Source organism: Chelonia mydas, chromosome 1 (genome assembly GCF_015237465.2).
Source record: "Chelonia mydas isolate rCheMyd1 chromosome 1, rCheMyd1.pri.v2, whole genome shotgun sequence".
NCBI classification, from domain to species: Eukaryota; Metazoa; Chordata; order Testudines; family Cheloniidae; genus Chelonia; species Chelonia mydas.
In genome coordinates, this window is record NC_057849.1 from 247942408 (window position 1) to 247961158 (window position 18751).

The 18751-nt window shown below is 40.7% G+C and overlaps 1 protein-coding gene across 9 annotated transcripts in view; it reads right to left on the reverse strand.

The window, feature by feature from the left end:
• GNPTAB (N-acetylglucosamine-1-phosphate transferase subunits alpha and beta) overlaps positions 1–18751 on the reverse strand; it is a 69829-nt gene that overhangs the window by 10687 nt on the left and 40391 nt on the right. For 6 of the 9 annotated variants that reach the window (XM_037879498.2, XM_043541785.1, XM_043541796.1 and 3 more), the window contains 7 exons: positions 15637–15760; positions 10621–10824; positions 8117–9243; positions 6861–7060; positions 6158–6377; positions 4886–4999; positions 2637–2722 (listed from right to left, as the gene is read on the reverse strand). In XM_037879498.2, the coding sequence (XP_037735426.1) occupies positions 2637–2722; positions 4886–4999; positions 6158–6377; positions 6861–7060; positions 8117–9243; positions 10621–10824; positions 15637–15760 (2075 nt within the window). Of the gene's footprint in view, positions 1–969; positions 1988–2636; positions 2723–4885; positions 5000–6157; positions 6378–6860; positions 7061–8116; positions 9244–10620; positions 10825–15636; positions 15761–18751 lie in introns of those variants that run through there. The other 3 variants (XM_037879516.2, XM_043541811.1, XM_037879517.2) reach the window with 2 other exon arrangements.

Here is an 18751-nt window from a genome sequence, read left to right on the forward strand (position 1 = left end):
TGCATAAGTCTTTGCGAGATGTGGGCCTTACAGTTAAATGCAATAAATTACAAATATTGACAAAGCAGTAGATGTATGAAGTGTAAAGTCTCGGAAAGAAATCTATAGGCTAAAAGTGCCTTTGATGCCGTGTTTAACTGTCCCACAAAAGTTGCCATTCCTTTTTTCAAGCTGCCCCATATGTGTGGAACATTTTTCTTATTTTGTCAGGCCAGGCCACTACCACCTCCTCATTTAAATCCCTCCTTTTAACAATGTCCACAACACCAAGTAAGCCAATTACAATCACTGTATCTTATATTAAAAATTAATAAAACCACCAAGATGAGCCTTAAACTGAGTAACATAATTTAAGTGAAATCTCCCCACTGTATCACCCCCTGAATGCATCCGATGAAGTGAGCTGTAGCTCACGAAAGCTTATGCTCAAATAAATTTGTTAGTCTCTAAGGTGCCACAAGTACTCCTTTTCTTTTTGCGAATACAGACTAACACGGCTGCTACTCTGAAACCTATAATTAATTATATTGTGCCTCATCTTTCCTTGTCTCATTCTCTCCCTATTGTGTTTGTCACCTCATCTGTTGTGCCATGTCTAAAATCAGACTGTAAGCTCTTTGGGGCAGTGGCTTGTTTATGATCTCTGCCAAGCATTTAGGGCACTTTGAGATGTCATTAAATAAATAAATGGCCAAGTCCTGGACCAAGCAGCATCTGTGACCCAAGCCTTCAGCAGTTCTATAATACAGTAGAACCTCAGCATTATGAACACCTTGGGAATGGAGGTTGTTCTTAACTCTGAAATATTCATACCTCTGAACAAAACGTTATGGTTGTTCTTTCAAAAGTTTACAACTGAAAATTGACTTAATACAGCTGTACTATGCTAAGAAAAATGCTGCTTTTAAGCATCTTAATTTAAATGAAACAAGCACAGAAACAGTTTCCTTACCTTGTCAAATCTTCTTTTTAAACTTTCCCTTTATTTTTTAGTAGTTTACATTTAACACAGTACTGTATTGTATTTGTTTTTTGTGTGGCTCAGCTGCTGCCTGATTGCATACTTCCAATTCCAAATGAGGTGTGGGGTTGACTGGTTAGTTTGTAACTTTTAGATTCTACAGTACTGCTAGATTCTGTAGCCACTTAGGCAATGGGAGACAAGTTTCAGTGGCCTCCCAAACAGCTCTCCCACCTTGGAAGAGGAGTCTGATTGTCGAGCCCATCTGGCATATGCGGCATTGTGGAAATGAGATCATGAGTTCCATCCCGGCTGAAGGGCCGCCAAAGAAACTAAACAGGCTGTGCGGCTAGTCATTTTCCCTGGCTATTAGATCTGACAGAGCTCTGAGCTCAAGTGCTTAGACAGATTCCCAGCACACACAGGGCAGGACAACAATGACCCCTCCCTAAACCAACAGAAGAATCCCATTCTCAATTCTCAACACACCTATTTCCTTGCAAGAAATGCACAACGCAGCTAGGGCTACAGTAGCTTTCCTTTCTCCAGCAGAATGAGGAAATATGAGACTGGGATCCCCTCTCAAGCAGATTAACATATAGCACAGGCAAAGTAGAGGAAGATTCCTTCTGCACCCTTTTATGCCTGCACCCTTTTATGCCAGCAGTCCTTAGTATCAGTCTGTGCTGCATGCAGCTAATTTACATAGCCATCTGGAGCTATTGTACTCCTTACAGTTACTTAAACTAGGGCCAGGATTTGGCCCAAGGAAAGGAATTGAGGCGAAATAATAGTGATCATTCTCTGAAATACATGCAATATGAAAAATGTTTAGGCTACCAAAAGTGTATTATCACTGAAATTAAAAAATAACATATCCTTTTTGGTGGTGAAACATAAAACATAAGTAGCTATCTCAGCATCGCATTAATAATTCCTAAAAGCCTAGTGCCGCAAAAACTAAAATCTAAATAGCAACCAACGTTTGAAGATTGGAGCCTTGGCCACCAGGAAAAGAGTTGAATGCTGTAACAGAAATACCCAAGAAAAATTTTCAGAGATTCTCAGATGCTTTCCTGGAAGTATCTGAATGATACTATTAAATGCATCGGACTCCCCCTCCAGCTATCTCCCCCTCTGCCCACTTCCTTCCCTCTTCTTTTCTTTCCCCCTCCTCTGAAGTTTGCTTCGGTTCTTTATATTATTCTAATAAATTTTCTTCTTCAATTTCTCTGTACATAAAATAAGGATAAGGCCAAATAAGATTTAAAACTAACTGGATTTGTATAAACAATTTTTGTCTGTTTGTAAACTGTGTAATACAAATATAAGTTAGTTATTTTAAACATTCCTTTTACATATAATTAAATGTCTCCAGTATGGTGAAGGTTAGGTAGCAAATGGTTAACACATTATTAGAAGTTTATGTATAATTTGTTATGTTTCATTTGTGTATGTATAAAAATAAAGAAATAAAATTTAATAAAAAGCTAACAGAAAAAAATAAGTAGTTATTTCTGTTTAAGTACCACTAATAGGAAGCTTTGGATTAAATTTATTTTAACATGTACAGTGCAGTCTATGATCAATTATGCATTTTCACCTCTCATCTTATTACTATGTGTTTACAAATATTATACAAACAATTATAAAAAATAAAAATAATATAACATACCTATATTTGTTTTTGTCCTTGTATGCCTTACGAATTCTGTCAGTCACAGGTTTACAGTTAGTTACCAGATTTTTAGTCACTGGAGGCTGTAAGAAAATACAACTGGGGTAAACAACATCCTGGCATAACTGCTCTATAAACTATATTATTAAAAGTCTCCTGGAAAGAAATGCATTATAAAAAGAACTGAGTTCTACAATCTCCAGAGAACTATACAAAACTTTGCTCCTAGGATGAAAATGAGAAACAATCAGTTTGGTTAGAAAAAGAAGGGACGTTGGTGCATTCTAATATTAGTATTTGTTATACTTTCTATTTACAAAAAGAAAAGGAGTACTTGTGGCACCTTAGAGACTAACCAATTTATCTGAGCATAAGCTTTCGTGAGCTACAGCTCACTTCATCGGTTGCATCCGATGAAGTGAGCTGTAGCTCACGAAAGCTTATGCTCAAATAAATTGGTTAGTCTCTAAGGTGCCACAAGTACTCCTTTTCTTTTTGCGAATACAGACTAACACGGCTGCTACTCTGAATACTTTCTATTTAGCTTCTGCATTCCATCTCTAATACAATATTCACTAGTTGAAGCAGGCTGGACAGCTGATTTTGGCATTCCTGATGCAAGCCAGTCAATGCCAACTAGTAAAATTGGACAGGCAAGCGCTAAAGAACAGCTGATGGGTATTAAGCTTATTATTCCTAGTCTGAACTATGTGGAAACAACAATTCTGGGAACCAAATCTCTATTCCCAAGGGAAGTTTTCTACAGTGCTACACTGATTCCTACAAATTTAGCCCTTGCAACCCAGAAAAGTAAAAATAAATTCTGCCTCTGTGCTAAAAACAAACACTGTTATGTCACTATTTGAAGTGGACTTAGAAATGATAATGTTAGTACTCATGATTAGTGCTTAGATTAGTGACAGTTTATTAGCACTCCAAAGAGATTAAAATAATTTAAAATTGTTCCTAACTATTCAGACTTACTTTTAACTCTATCCCAAGTAAAGTTTATTGCCTCTCCTCAAAGTTTCACTTTACTGACAAACCTAGACTGAACCATTGCATAGTTTTGCAAACTTCACTCAGATGATCACAAAGGTGTGAATACCACAAAAGACAATGAGGTAATCTGGACTGCAACGTGTTGAATATCTGGAGCATTCCCAAATATACATTTACATTTCATCAGACCAGGTTGATGCGGTTGATCAGTATTCCGATTCTTGCTGAAGAAACAACTGCCAAGAACCAGCTCCTTTAGGATAGCCTGGTCCCCTTGGTACATAAATTCATGTATTTTAAAGGACTGTCATTGGAAGTAATTATTCTGTGCTCCATGATTTTCTCTGCCTAACAAGTTCATTTCTGAGTACAATGTACCACAAAGTATTGGTTTGAACCTATAAAGCCTTAAGGCCCCAATTTAGCAAAGCACTAGAGTACATTTTTCAAAAGCAACCTAATGACTTCATAACCTAATGGCATATCTACCCTACAAAACATCTGCCAGCATCGTTATGTCAGTCAAGGGTGTGAAGAGGTGTGATCACTGTCCTACATAGCTGTGCCAAAAAAAGCCTCTAGTATAGATCAGCTTATATGGGCAAACTGCAATTTTACTGGCATACCTCATTTAACTAAGGGGTATGGAATAAACACCAGCAAAAGATGAATTCACACTAGGAGCACTTTGCCATTATAGTACACTAGTACACCTAACCAGCAAAGCAAGCAGACATGCCCCAAGTCCCATTTTCAAAAGTGATTCAGGCACTGAAAGCCTAAACCACATTAAAAGTCAATTGGAGTTACTCAAAAGTATCAGAATTATGAGGAAAGCATCTCAAGACTAGGTACACACAGAGCTAATCTCTTCACCAAATTGGAGAAATTCCAGATCAAGACTTGCATAGTGCCATCAAAACCCTCAGATAAATGAGGACAGTGCATATTGCCTCTCTGGTTCAACATGCTGAACTACATTTCACGTTTTGAAAAAAGGACAACCTTATAAATGTCACGTATGTGAAAATTTGCATTCTTTACTTTTGTGGACAATATTTCTTGACCTTAACAACTAGAAGTGTGGTTTATAACAGTTTTATACCTAACATAAGAAATCTGCATACATGCTATATTTTTTGTGAATTATTCTTAAAATTGCGCAGGGAAAACAACCAATTCAGTAGATACAAGCTCAGGAAATGAGACAAAATGTACATCTTTTAGGCGAAATATTTTCTTACCAGATTGGGATCATAATAAGATTCCTGAGTTGGAGGAATGACATTAATCTGAGTGATGTTGGAAGGAAGTGCTTTAGAGCAATTTATCAGCATTTGCTCCAGACTTGTCAAATCCTGCCAGAAGGAGGAAAGAAATAAATCCATTACATATTTTCTCACTAACATGGTTCTATAATTATACTATATTCCTTCTGTATTCAGAATGTCTAAAAGTACCTTTAAAATATTAGCTACAAAATGTATTGGACTATTTTTGCACAAAATCAAATATAGGCTATACCCCAAATATATACCCCATATAGGCTATTATTCAGCAAGGTATTAAGTACGAGTCTCATTAAAGTCAATGGAGCTGCTCACCTATGTAAGGTCAGGCATATACTTAAATACTTGGCTGAATCAGGGCCACAGAGGCACAACCAAAGCAAAGGAATTGCCCTTTCCATTTGAACATCAATAAAATTGCACTATTGATGATTTCATGTAAATTTCAAAATTTGAAATAACTTATTAAGTTATTTAACAATGGGGAGGAGAGGAGGGAAGAATTGGAGAGAGAGGAAAAATGGTCTTCTCATTAAAGCACTGGCCTGGAACACAGGAGATCTGACTCTAGCTCTAGCACTGTCACTGACTTCCTGCATGATCTTTGGGGCAAGTCACTTACCTGCGTTGTGCCTCAGCTCCCTATCTGTACAGTGGAGATAATACACATTGTCTGTTTGTGTCTTTAGAATTCAAGCCCTTTAGGGCAGAGACTGTCTTTTTTTGTTTGTACAGTGGCCAGCACAATGGGGTCTTAGGGTGCTATCTTATTATAAATATATACTATTACACTACTTCCTTTCTCTCGCCACTCCACCTGCCTTGTCTATTTAGCTGTAAGTTCTTCAGGGCAGGGACTCGCTCTTATTATGCATATGCACTGAGCCTAGGACAATGGGGCCACAATCCTGGTTAGGACCTTTAGGCACTACCATAATATAAACAAATACTAAGTCATTTAACATTTTATTTTATATTATGTTCAAACCAAATGCCTTACTGAACTCAGAAGAAAACAGATTGCTCTTCTACTACAGCTAAAACATTAGTAATAGTTTCCCCTGAATGTTATTTTGAAAAAAAAAGGTAGCACATATTAAACTTCCATTGTATGTTTAAGATTTAAGAATTGCCTTATGTTGCAGTGTTTGTTTTCTCTTGCGATAATGATCATATTGAATTTTACAGCTAAAGTAATAACACAAATGGTTTCTGAAGAAAATGTACCTGCAAACTTAAGGGCAGTTCATGAATTCTTGTAGCCAATGTGCGAATCTCTCTGTCAGACAAAATGCCTGACTGATCTGTATCAACTTCATCAAAAACCTGGGAAATATTCAGTGGCTGAACTGCACTCATGAGGTAATAGAAATATGAAAAAGCAAACTGCATATCTTCCGAGTGTCTCACTTTGTGAAATGAGGTCTTGTCGAATTCCTCAGGAAACCTGTCCAGATACAATACAAATCACTTCACTACTTTGCCACCTTAAAGTGAAACATTCCTTACTGAAGAAAAGTACCTCATCTGAAGTTCAAAAAGTTCTCCAAAAACTACTTATTTTAACACTGTTGTCCTAATGAGGGAATAATTCTCTCTCCCCCCGCAAAATACAAGTTTAAGGAGCAGTCAGGCTCAACCCATAGACAGGTTTCAGAGTAGCAGCCGTGTTAGTCTGTATTCGCAAAAAGAAAAGGAGTACTTGTGGCACCTTAGAGACTAACAAATTTATTTGAGCATTATTACAGCTCACAAAAGCTTATGCTCAAATAAATTTGTTAGTCTCTAAGGTGCCACAAGTACTCCTTTTCTTTTAACCCATAGACAGTCAATCATCAACACAAAGCTATAAATTCAAGGGAGCAGACACAGAAGATAGAATTACAACAGCTCTGGAGTTTCATCTTATTTCAAACAAAGGCATACTCACATATCTTGTAGTTCTTGCATAACAATGCGGTCAATCATATGAGGCATGTGAGCAGGGACTTTCCGAGATGTAAATCCAAATTTGCTGTTTAGAAGTTTATTTACATATCGGAGGGAATCAGCAAATGTATCTTTCAACTGCCTGCCAATTCGTTTACCATCAGTAAAGTAAGACATTTCCTTAATTAATGCCTCTTCTTCCTAACCAAATGATAGGCATAACCCAGGGTTACATTATTAGAGATCCTAACACACATGCATGTTGATAATTCCAATGAAGTACTAAGCACTTTTCTATATTTGTAAAACTGTAAGAAGTGACAAATGTTTTTGATCAAGCAGTTGAGTTCTCTTTTTTTTACAGTGACAGTTTAGGCCTGAAATGTGACCTTCCTTAAAACTCTCATGCACCGACAGGAAATGACATATGGAACCTCATTTAATTTGTTAAATTTTAATAGAAAAGCCACTATTTGTTGCAGGACAGGTATGTAATATTGCATTCCCTTTGATGGCTACGCACCTACAATTAACAAAATCATGTCTCTGGAGTATGGATTCTATGTAGAAGGAACCTTCAATCAAAGATTAAATTTAAAGAGTTAAAATATCTTACATTTTAAATGGAGCACCTCTAGTACTTGAAAGCAATTAGGAGCAACCTCTGTCAAATGACTCTGTGTGTTCTACCTTCTTCCATTCTAGAGATTCCCAGAACAAATTTTTTGGGCTAGACATCTGGGAAGGATTTCCTCCTGTATTCACTTGATCTGTTCCTATAAGTTTTTGTTGGCATAATAAAACAGACACTTAACTTACCTTTTAGACCGAAAAATATAGATGGAATTTTTTAAAGATTGGATTTATACAAAAAATAAAATTTTGTATGTATATACAAATCTACATGAGAACTAATTTAAACCTTCCTTTGCAGTGTTGTAAACCTGAACAACTGCATTGTGCCAGTGCATGAAAACTAGAGTGCAAAACTAACTAAAACCCAACTAGAGAGAAAAAGTGAACTTGGACAGTTCTTTCATCACCCATGGAGAAGCGCAGAAAGTAAATGAACAGTGAAAATAACTAAAAGTAAAACAGATTTTAAAAATATCTCTGGGGTTTTCAGAATTTGCCACATAAGCAAAGAACGTTTCACTGTGATTTTCACCTTAATTGTATTCCATTAAATTATGCATAAAGCAAAGATGACAAATTTTCTGAAGTGATATATTTTGTGTTATGCATTAGGATACTCACATCAAGAAGATCTTGGAAATACTTATTTTTTTCCCATGGCAAAAAGCCTTGATCACTTCCAGTGTAATATTGAAGTTTCCTTCCTGGCAACACTTTGCTGCCTGCTGTATCTACGTTGGCATGCAGCTTGTTTATTTCCATTTCCTCTTTTTTCTCTTCCACAGTCTCCACATTTCCAATATCTTTCGACTTATGGGTTTCTTTTGGTATGAGTGCATTCAGTATTTTCTCTCGAGATCCATTTTTATTTCCCATGTTCTGGATTACAGGCATGGATTCAGAAATTGATTTTAGAGGAAACTGCCTGTTTACCTTCATTGTCACAACAGTACTCTTTGTAGCTACTGACTTTGAAGGAACTGCTTCATGTTTTTTTGTTACAGCTTCTCTTTTGCCACCGATTAAATCTTTATCAGGCTTGTGCCAACTGGTAAGGTTCTTTTGTTCTTTTACATCATCATAGATACCTTTCCTTTCCATGCCTGGCATCTTCTTTGTTTTTGTCATTGTAGGTAACATTTGGAAAGATCTCAGAAGAGCAGCCTTTGATAGATTATAACCTTTATGAGTGATATCCCCATTTTCTAGCTTTAAATCCAGGTTCCACAGAGCCAACCGAACATCTTCAGGGAGGAAAGAAACATTTACTGCTGGCATTACCACATCTTCAAGAAAACTCTCCTTTGTATTATTTGGACGTTTCCTGACTCTGGGAAAACGTTCTTCTTCAGGAATATCCTCAAAAATCATTTCAGCTTCTGATACTGAAGGTGTAATTTTAATGAAAGTGTCCGATTTCTGGGTGGAAGTTGTGTTCAATTTTGGTTCCTCTCTGGTATCAACCTCAACAGCTATCTGCATTTTAAACTCTTCATCATTTTTATCTTGAAATGTAAGATTAAAATAGATCACAGTTGCATTCATTCCACTGTGCATTACCAGGTGGATAGTCTTCCACTTGTTGGCAACAGAAGCATGACGTATAATTGGATTATCGCTATAAGCACCCTCAATTCCTTTCTTGGCTATTTCAGCAAAGCTGAAATAGGGCAAATATTCACCTTTTGGAATAATGTACTGGGTTTGATTCTGCTGGAGAGTCACCTTGTACAACTCGTCAAAGTGATCTGGAAAAACAAAGAATTAATAATTTATCACCCTGTCACTTTTCTTCAAGCCCGTTTTAAGCAGTAATCAAAATATCAACAGAGCGTGAGCTCAAAAATGGTAACTACAGTAACTGCCAATTTTTCTCATTCATTTAGCCAAATAATGGATCACCATTTTATAACATATTAAGATTTATAAACTTGCCATTCATTCCAGTGGCAATTCTAAAGCTGTGATCATCAGACTTTCAATTTCCACCTTCAGCATTTTTATGGCACGTTACCACTTTCTCTCATTTATTTTAAACTACAGATCATAACTGAAACCCCCAAATTTTGCTTTCACCACATTCTAATGGATACTTTTATGTTTCTTTAGATGAACTATACTACATCAGCATATCTTGGCTAGAGACCTCAAAAATCAACATGGCCAAAATGAACTTTTTCCTTCCGCCCTAATCATCTCCACCATTGCTGACAAATTCATCATCCTCCTAGGACGCTATGTTGGTGTCTTACTGTACTCCTCTCACTTTCTCCACGCCCCACATTCAAGCTCTCATCAACCTCTCATGCTTTTGTCCTTTCCGCTCTATTCCTACAACAAAAATCTTTTTGGCCTTCCTGCATCTCAGCTCAGCCCCTCCCACCTACATAAAAAGCTGCTAACATCTTCCACTTAACTACTATGACCACGTCACTCGCCTCTTTGAACTGGTCCATTAACTTCCTCTGGTCTTCAATATCAAATTCTAATTTCTTACATGAACGTTTAAGACTCTGCAAAACTTCACACTATGGACATCTCTGTGCTCTCATTTCTTTATACTGCTTGCACTCCTCCCAAGCCTTTTCGTATCTTGCTCCCATTCTCATCTTCATATCCTTTTCCATGCCATCCCTTATATTTGTAACTCCCTCCCTCTCCTAGCATCCCTGACATTTTCTCTTCCTTCAAATGATTCCCTGAAATATCATGTGAAGCCTTTCAATACTAGTTCAGAGGTAAGTATCTATAAATGTGTCACTGAGATTAGGCCATGGTGCTTGTGTGTCTGTGTTGAATTTTCTAATTTAAAACGTAAGCTTTTTGAGGCAAGGACCTTGATACTCTCTCTGTGTTCTGTACAGCACCAAACTCACTGTCCATACTTAATAAATAACTGCTCAAGAAAAAATAAAATCAGCCCCAAACACTCTTTTGAGTTTGAATTTGTTCATGAAACAACCACCCATACGCATTTTCCCAAGCTGGTAATATACTCACAGCTCTTTTCCCTCAACTCTGCAATGTGTCTTAACATGGGACTCCACAGGCAATAACTACAAAACAGTAACATACAGTTCTGAAGAATTCTCACATGAAGACTGTCAGTTATGTATTTTACATACCTTGCCCACAGTCACCAGCATCAAATCCACAAGAGAGGACATTGCATGCCTGGTCACAGAATTTATCTGCCAGCCAGGAATTGGCACAGCCCTGGTTACAATAAGAAACTCCACTGATTCCAGCACCAAACTGCCAGGGTGGGCCATTCCCTGCTCCGCCACCTCCACCACCACCCGCAATGTAACGACTACCTCCACTGTTCCCTAAAGGAGGGTAGAGATGTGGGGGGAAAAACATCCATTAAAACCCTTACTTCTGACACAGATTACTCTCCGCTACTATTTTAAACCTCATTTGTTAAAATTAGTTTGAAAAAAAAAGTAGACTCTTACATACTAACATCAAATCTTAACATTAGCGGATTGCTAACTCTTCCCCTATAAACTACTGTGAAATCTACCCTATGTTAACCCTATCCTGAATAGGAAACCCCTGGTCTTAAGAAGACCAATTTAAATATTGGTAAGGTTACCTATATTTGTCCAAATTTTAATTAAAGACAAATTTGTGGTAGGCAACTGATTTTTGCTACTCCCTTGCTGGTTACTTGAGATCAGTTTTCACTGTACATTCAACAGGAGCAAATTTATTTACTAAATATTCTTAAAGTAAAGTACAGTTCTGTGCTGCAAAGTGGCTTGCTATTATGGTGTTCCATGTTTTTTGTATTACGAATTTCCAGATACAGTTTCTTCAATTCACAAGTAATCACTTTTTTAATTCTTGTAAGTATCAGTACTGCACAAACAGCCTGGGAACTGAGAGTCAAGCTAGACTCTTTCCTTCTCACACATCACTAGTAACATCTTTTGTAAACTATGAAGTATGGGGAACAGAACTCTCTCGCTTGACACTGAGGTGGTTCTCGTTCTATTGCCCTGCGATGGGAAAGTGTCTGCATCCTGGCGAAGAATCTCCTCATGAGGGATTGGGAAGGTGTTTGTGGTGGTGGTGGGGACAGCATGTGAGAGAGAGAAATTCGATGGAGTAACCATGTTAGTAATTTCTAGAACCCACCTATCTGTCAAGACAGAGCCCCAATTGTGGGCAAAAAGTGAAAGACTTCCCCCAAAGATTTGTGGGGAGGAGGGGAAATAGAAGTGGTTGGCGTCAATAAAAGTAGGCAATTATTGACCGAGGCATCAAAAGTACCTCCTTTAGCAGGTGAGTGGGACTGGGTGGAGGTCCTGGTAGTAGAGGGTCCTGAAAATTGAGGTCTCTGAATCCTGTTGCTTGCGCAGAGGCTCAGCTGGGCACCTGTGGTAGAATGTTTGTGGAGAGGATGGTCTTTGCCTATACACCTGGCTGTAGTTTTTTCTTTTTGGCACCAGGGTATAAATTCTCAGGGAGTAGAAGGTCAATCTGGAGTCTTTCAGTGAGTGCAGAGACTCATCAGTTTTCTGGCTGAACAAGTTTGACGCAAACAGTAAATCCTCTCTGGAGAACCCCGAAAAGTGAAGCCAAGACTCATACCTCATAACTACACCAGTAGCAAGCCCTGTAAATGCTGCGTCCACCACATCCACTGCAGCTTGTAAGGATGTTTTTGCTACTAGCTTGACTTCTCTGATGAAGGATTGAAACTGGGCTCTGTCCTTGAGGGGAATACTGTCCTTAAAGTCTACCAGCCTAGATCAGTTGTTAAAATCGTATTTTGTTAACAAAGCCTGATAGTTAGCGATATGGAATTGCTGGCTCATAGAAGAGAATGCCTTACTTCCCAAAAGGTCCAACCTCTTTGAGCCCTTGTCAGCCAAAGGGTGTTGCAACTTTGCTCTTTACATGGCTGCCTGAACCACCAGCAAGTTGGGCACTGGCTGCATGAAAAGAAATTCAGCTCCTTTGGCTGGGAAAAAATAGCGCCTCTCAGCTCTTTTATGTGTGGAGGCGCAGGAGACTAGGGTATCCCAGACCACGGTGGCTGGCTCCACGATAACCTCATTTACCAGGAGCGCCACTTTGCTTGGACCTGTTGGTTGCAGAACATCAAGGAGACGGTGTTGGGAACTTGGACCTCCTCCAGTGGGATCTAAAAGTCATCTGCTATCCTCTGCAGTAGCTCCTGGTATTCCTTAGGGTTGTCCAGTGAAAATGGAGTGATCACTTAGTCCAGAGACGAGAATGAGATCTCTGTTGGTAGCGTAAATCTGGCTCAGTTTCCTATACTACTACTCTAACAGATCCGGCAGATGCCATGTGGGAGAGGTGCTGTAGGGCCCACGGACAGTTCCTGGGACATTTACCATGCAGGCCCCAGTAGGGCCAATATGAGGGATCAACAGTTTGAGAGGACCCCACAGCACCAGGTACCAGTAGTCCCTGGGAAAGTCACATCTGGGAGTAGGGCATCTGGATGTTTTCCACTCCCTCTCAGGGCTCATCTCTTTGCAAGGAGATGAAGAACAGGCCAGAGCATCTGACTCATCCAAGTCAGAGACCTGTTCTTGTTCTACTGGTAGGGCTGTCGGTACCGGAGGATGAAAACGCTTGCCTGAGGGTTGGAGCAGCGAGGGTTCCTGTGTTACTAAAGTAGCTTCATCCTCTGCTGTGGCAATGTCTCTCACAAGAATCAGGCCTGAGAGGAGAGAGGGCTAAGGATAAAAGAAGAAGATATCCTCTAGAAAGACTTAAGTGTCCCCACATCCCAATGTTCAGGGCACTCCTGCAGTCGGGAATGACAGTTCCGATGTGTCCCGAAATGTTGAGGGTGGATTGTCCTCCCGACGGTGGGCAGGTACCGCCAACATTCTGAGATGGAGCTGGAGAATGCCAGTCTTTATGTTTAGGAGTTGGAGTCAACAATGGGACTAATCCTTTTTCTTCTGTGCTATACCCTCCTGCCTGGGAATCTTAAGTGGTCCTGAGCCTTAGAATCTGTGTGCAGAGGCTCACACAACCCAGACAGAGACATGCATGGGGATCTGTCCTTGTATCCATGAGTGCCCTTTACTCTCATGCAAAGCCCTGGCTGATGATTCCTTGTGCTTGGCAGCTCCAGGCTCCACTCCCAAGTTCACACTTACTGGGCTGCTTGTCAGTCGGGGCCAATGTTCGGGGGGAGGAGAGAGAGAGTCAGTCTCCCTAGCCCAGATCAGCATGAGGTCTCATGACCTTCTCCATAAGCTCATGAGCTTCACAAGTTCACAGGGGAAACAAACGGCAAATGCTGCACTTTGCAGAGAGATGCATCTCACCCAAAAAGCAGAGGCAGTGTTGGTGGTTGTTGCTCACAGAGAAGGAGCGAGAGCAAGAGACACAATTTTTAAACACTGGTACTCTGGGCATAGTTCCAGACTGAGGGAAGGGATTCCCCTAAAGCTATTCTAACTATACTATATAAAACTCTTTAACAAAAACAAAACTATTTACAATATCTATTTACAGGCTTATAAGAAAGAAGCTGGAGAAGTCTGCACACAGAGGGTTCCGACTCAGGCCATGTAGTAGTAAGAAGGATCAAGAAAAGCATGGGCCTGCACTGCCTTTTACATCCTCACTCTGGAGCACAAGGAAGGCTATTGTGCATGTGTGAGTCAACAGACAATGCTTATTAAGAATCTTCAGACTCAGGAGCATGGCGCTCACACATACCCACATGGGAAATATACATAGGGACCAGCACTCAAAGAAGAACTCTGAACATTCACAGGAAATAGTCAGTAGAATGAAAAGATGCCGTTTTATAGAATAATTTTTTAGAATAAAATTTAACTTTAAAAGACAAAAACACTGACAGGACTTTTGAGAAACTCTGCAACAAGAGCATCTAGAATTATTTTAAAATACAGAGGAGAAAACATTCATCTGCATTCTAATCCTGTGCATACATTTACATCCCAAAGCTTAAAAACAAGATTTCCCTTTTAAGAAAATGCACCAAAAGCTCTTGTGCTTAATAGTACTCACTTATATAGCAGAGAAGAACAATTCCCTCCATAGCAAGACTTACAAGTGATATTCTATACCCTATATTTTATTCAGGAAGTCAGACTAGATGATCATAGTGGTCCTTTCTAGCCTTATATAAATCTATGAAAAACAAAACATCACCCTCATAAAACTAAGTATCTGACAGGAAGAGAAGTGGAAGGGGAAATAATGTTCCTCAGTGTGTTCACAACTGGAGAAAGTTATGGTGTTTAAAGGTGGATAAATGGATGTCAAGACAGAGCATGTTCTAGTTAGACCCTCAGGTCCACCATGTCAAAGACATGACCATCTGCTAGCTTCACACTGGACAGTAAGTACCCAAAATATGGATGTGTGTTGAACACAAATATTCATAAGGATCAGGCTTGAGGAGGTGGTCTAGACTCTAACCAGAGCATGCTCTGTAACAGGTTTTTAAAACATCAGGAAAAATCTGACAGAGAAGTGAGTGTGGATAATCTCCTTAGCAAAAGGAATGAATGACAGAGCATGTAAAATTTAAAAATTTACTAATCTCACAAAGTAAACTTTGTATTAAATACTCTGGCAAAACATTCATACCTAAAGTCCAATTTTAATTTAAAACCCAACTACATAATACTGAATCCGTGATATGAGAGAGAATACACAACTGTCAAAAGTATGTAAAATGCCATTATTAATCCTCAATCTTCCCTTAAAGAGGGATCCTGGTCAGAAGAATGATTCTGAAATTGATATCTTATTACTGCTATACTTCTTCTCCCTATATATCTTCTGAGTGATGTGTGCTTTGTTCATGAGTAAAACTAATATTTTACTACCATGAGAGCTGCAGAGCTAATAGACATTAGGGCTCAAATAACCCTCCATCTCATCTAGTTAGATCCGATACACAGAGCAAGATTTCCCTGTGTACTGCTCAAATACTGTAATTTGAAGCATGTTATTTCCCACATAATGAAATGTATCTTTATACCTGTAAGAAAGACCAATTTATTTTTTTTCTATTAAAAGGGGAATTGTTCATATATACAGGATAATCCACCAGTTACAGAATTTTTGTAAGAAAGTAGATTAATTAATTAGTTTCTCAATTCTCTTACCAATGCAATCCCCTCCATCCCAATCACATGCTGAATTATTACAGGCCTTATCGCAGTAACCATCTTTAATCCATGAGCCAGGACATCCTTCAGCACAGTTTGGCACAGGCCAAGTCAAGTAAACCTAGAAGGAATAATATTACAATCTCAGTTTTTCAGTCAAATAAGCAGACTTAGCAGCTATCTATGCATAGTGCTTTACATGTTCAAAGACCTTTATGAACAATAATTAATTCTTAACACCTGTGAGGTTGGTAAGTATTAACCCCTTTTACAGGTCTGCAAAATTAAGGCTCAAAGGTCCACACAGTAAATCGACTAAAGAGCCAAGAGAAGAACACAGGACCGCCTGACTCTCGGCCCTGGATTCATTCCCACAGACAATATTTATATAAAGGTTAAACAGTGTTTAAAAGATTAGAAAAAGTCTAAAATAACTGACTTCAGTTCATTTGTCAGCTGACCCAAAAGTTTCCTGGGGCTGCCTATTAGTCATGCATGTGACAAACAGATGTAGAACTAACATACTAATCATTAAGCATCTGATAATCTATGAGTTATATGTTTCCAAGAATTTCTGACATAACACAATGTAGAACAAAATATGCTTAGTTTACAAGCATTAAAAATGAAGCACTTTTTCTTCAGACCTTCCCACACCCTATTTAAACCCAGTTGTAACTACTGATCAGATTTCATGATAGAAAACTTCACTTGACTCCAGGTTATCATGAGACCTGACAAAACAGTAATAAAATGAAGAATTGGATGACAGCTCTCATTAGAGGACTTAGCTGAATATGTTTCAGAGTAACAGCCGTGTTAGTCTGTATTCGCAAAAAGAAAAGGAGGACTTGTGGCACCTTAGAGACTAACCAATTTATTTGAACATAAGCTTTCGTGAGCTACAGCTCACTTAAATTGGTTAGTCTCTAAGGTGCCACAAGTACTTCTTTTCTTTTAGCTGAATATGTGACTATTTACCTTTATTAAAGCCTACTGAAGCAGTTGAAATTTTCTGCTAGTCAACAGCAAGTTTTTAATCACCCCAAATTCCTGTAATTCCCACTATATCTTGATGCCAGTTTACTAACCACAAAATATGCCCAGGTTTATGATTTTATGGTGGTGTAAGGCCCATCCACACTAGACTTTGAGAAAGCACTCCTACTGGCGCAGCACTACCAGTGGTACAATGGTGGGAACACTAGCAAAGGCAGGATTTAAATAGTCATCAGTGTTTTTTAACCACAATCTCACAAAAGACCTGCTCTGACCAGGATTAGATGTACAATGGAAAAAATCTCACGTGCCCTCTTTACAGTAACACTTCTACTATTGCTATCAGCTGCATCAATGATAGTGTAAGGGCTTGACCACACAGACACTTAGTGCACGACAAGCCATGGTGTGAATATACAGCTCACTAGCCTACCACAGATAACCTGCAACCAGTGATGAGCTGCCAAAATCTTAACGGGGTCCCTCCTCACCCCAGGAGGGGGTCATTGCCCACCCCCGCCCCCGGGGACTCCTGCCCCATCCAACCCCCCCGCGTTCCTTGACGACCCCCCCCCAGAACCCCTGCCCCATCTACCCCCCTCCCCTGTCCCCTGACTGCCCCCAGAACTGGGCAGGAGGGTCTCATGGGCTACCATAGTGGGTGTCCACCCCTAAGAGCCAGAGGCACCTGCTGGGGGGCGAGGTGGGGAGTCCCGGAGGTGCTTACCTGGGGCAGCTCCCAGGAAGCATCCGGAAGGTCCCTCTCGCTCCTAGGGGCGGGGGAGCATAGCTGGGGGGGAGCAGGGAGAGTGGCCGCTCCCCCCCGATCACATCAAAGGTGGCGCCTTAAGCACTGACTCCCTGGGTGCTCTGGGGCTGGAGCACCCACGGGGAAAATTTGATGGGTGCAGAGCACCCACCGGCAGCTCCCCACCCCGCGCCCAGCCCCAGATCACCTCACCTCCGCTCCGCCTCCTCTGCTGAACGCGCTGCCCCGCTCTGCTTCTCCGCCCCCTGCCCCAGCTTCCCGCGAATCAGCTGTTAGGCGGGAAGCCTGGGAGGACTGAGAAGCACACGGGGGCTTCCTGCTCAGGCTGAGGGTGGCGGAGGTGAGCTGGGGCGGGGAGCAGTTCCCCTGCGGCCCCTCCCCGGGTTGCCTGCTGCGGCGTGGACTGCTCTCCTCACACCCCCCGCCCCAGCTCACCTCCGCCTCCCTGGGCCTAAGCGGGAAGCCGCGGCCTGCTTCTCAGCCTGCCCCAGCTTCCTGCACAAACAGCTGATTCGCAGGAAGCCTGGGGGGTGGAGAAGCAGGGCCGGATGGCACGTTCAGGGGAGGAGGCAGAGTCAGAGTGGACATGAGCTGGGGCCGGGGGTGGGGCGGGGAGCTGCCGGTGGGTGCTCTGCACCCACCGAATTTTCCCCTTGGGTGCTCCAGGGCTGGAGCACCCATGGAGTTGGCACCTAAGGCGCCACTTTTGGCCTGTTAAATTTAGAAGCCCTTTTAGAACCGGTTCTAAAAGGGCTTCTAAATTTAACAACCAGTTCTAGCGAACCGGTGCGAACCGGCTCCAGCTCACCACTGCCTGCAACCACGCACTAAAGGTTCCATAGAGCACTCTGACCTACTGCTGTTTCAAGCAGTAGATCAAAGTGCACCACGGAACTTTTTAGTGCATGGTAGCAGGATCCAGACAGACAGTCAGTGCGCAGCAAGCTAGTGAGCTGTACAGTCACCCCCAGGCTTGCCATGCACTATGCCTCCATGTGGACAAGCCCTAAGCAATATCATAGTCTAACGGCTAGAGCACTGGGATGGAAGTCAGAAGACCTGAGTTCTAATGATGTTTTGCCACTAAATTACTGTGTCAGCGAAGGCAAGACATTTCACCTTTCTCTGTTTCCCGCTCACCCTTTGTCTTATTTGGACTGCAAAGTCCTCAATGCAGGGCTGTCTCTTGTAATGTTTTTGTACAGCATCTAGCACTATGGGACCCCCAATCACAGTTGGGGTCTCTAGATGCTACTGTAACACTATAAAACATAAATAACAAATGTCACTAAGTTTTCCCCCCACAAGAAGTTTACTGTAGGCACACCCCATGGATGAAATCAT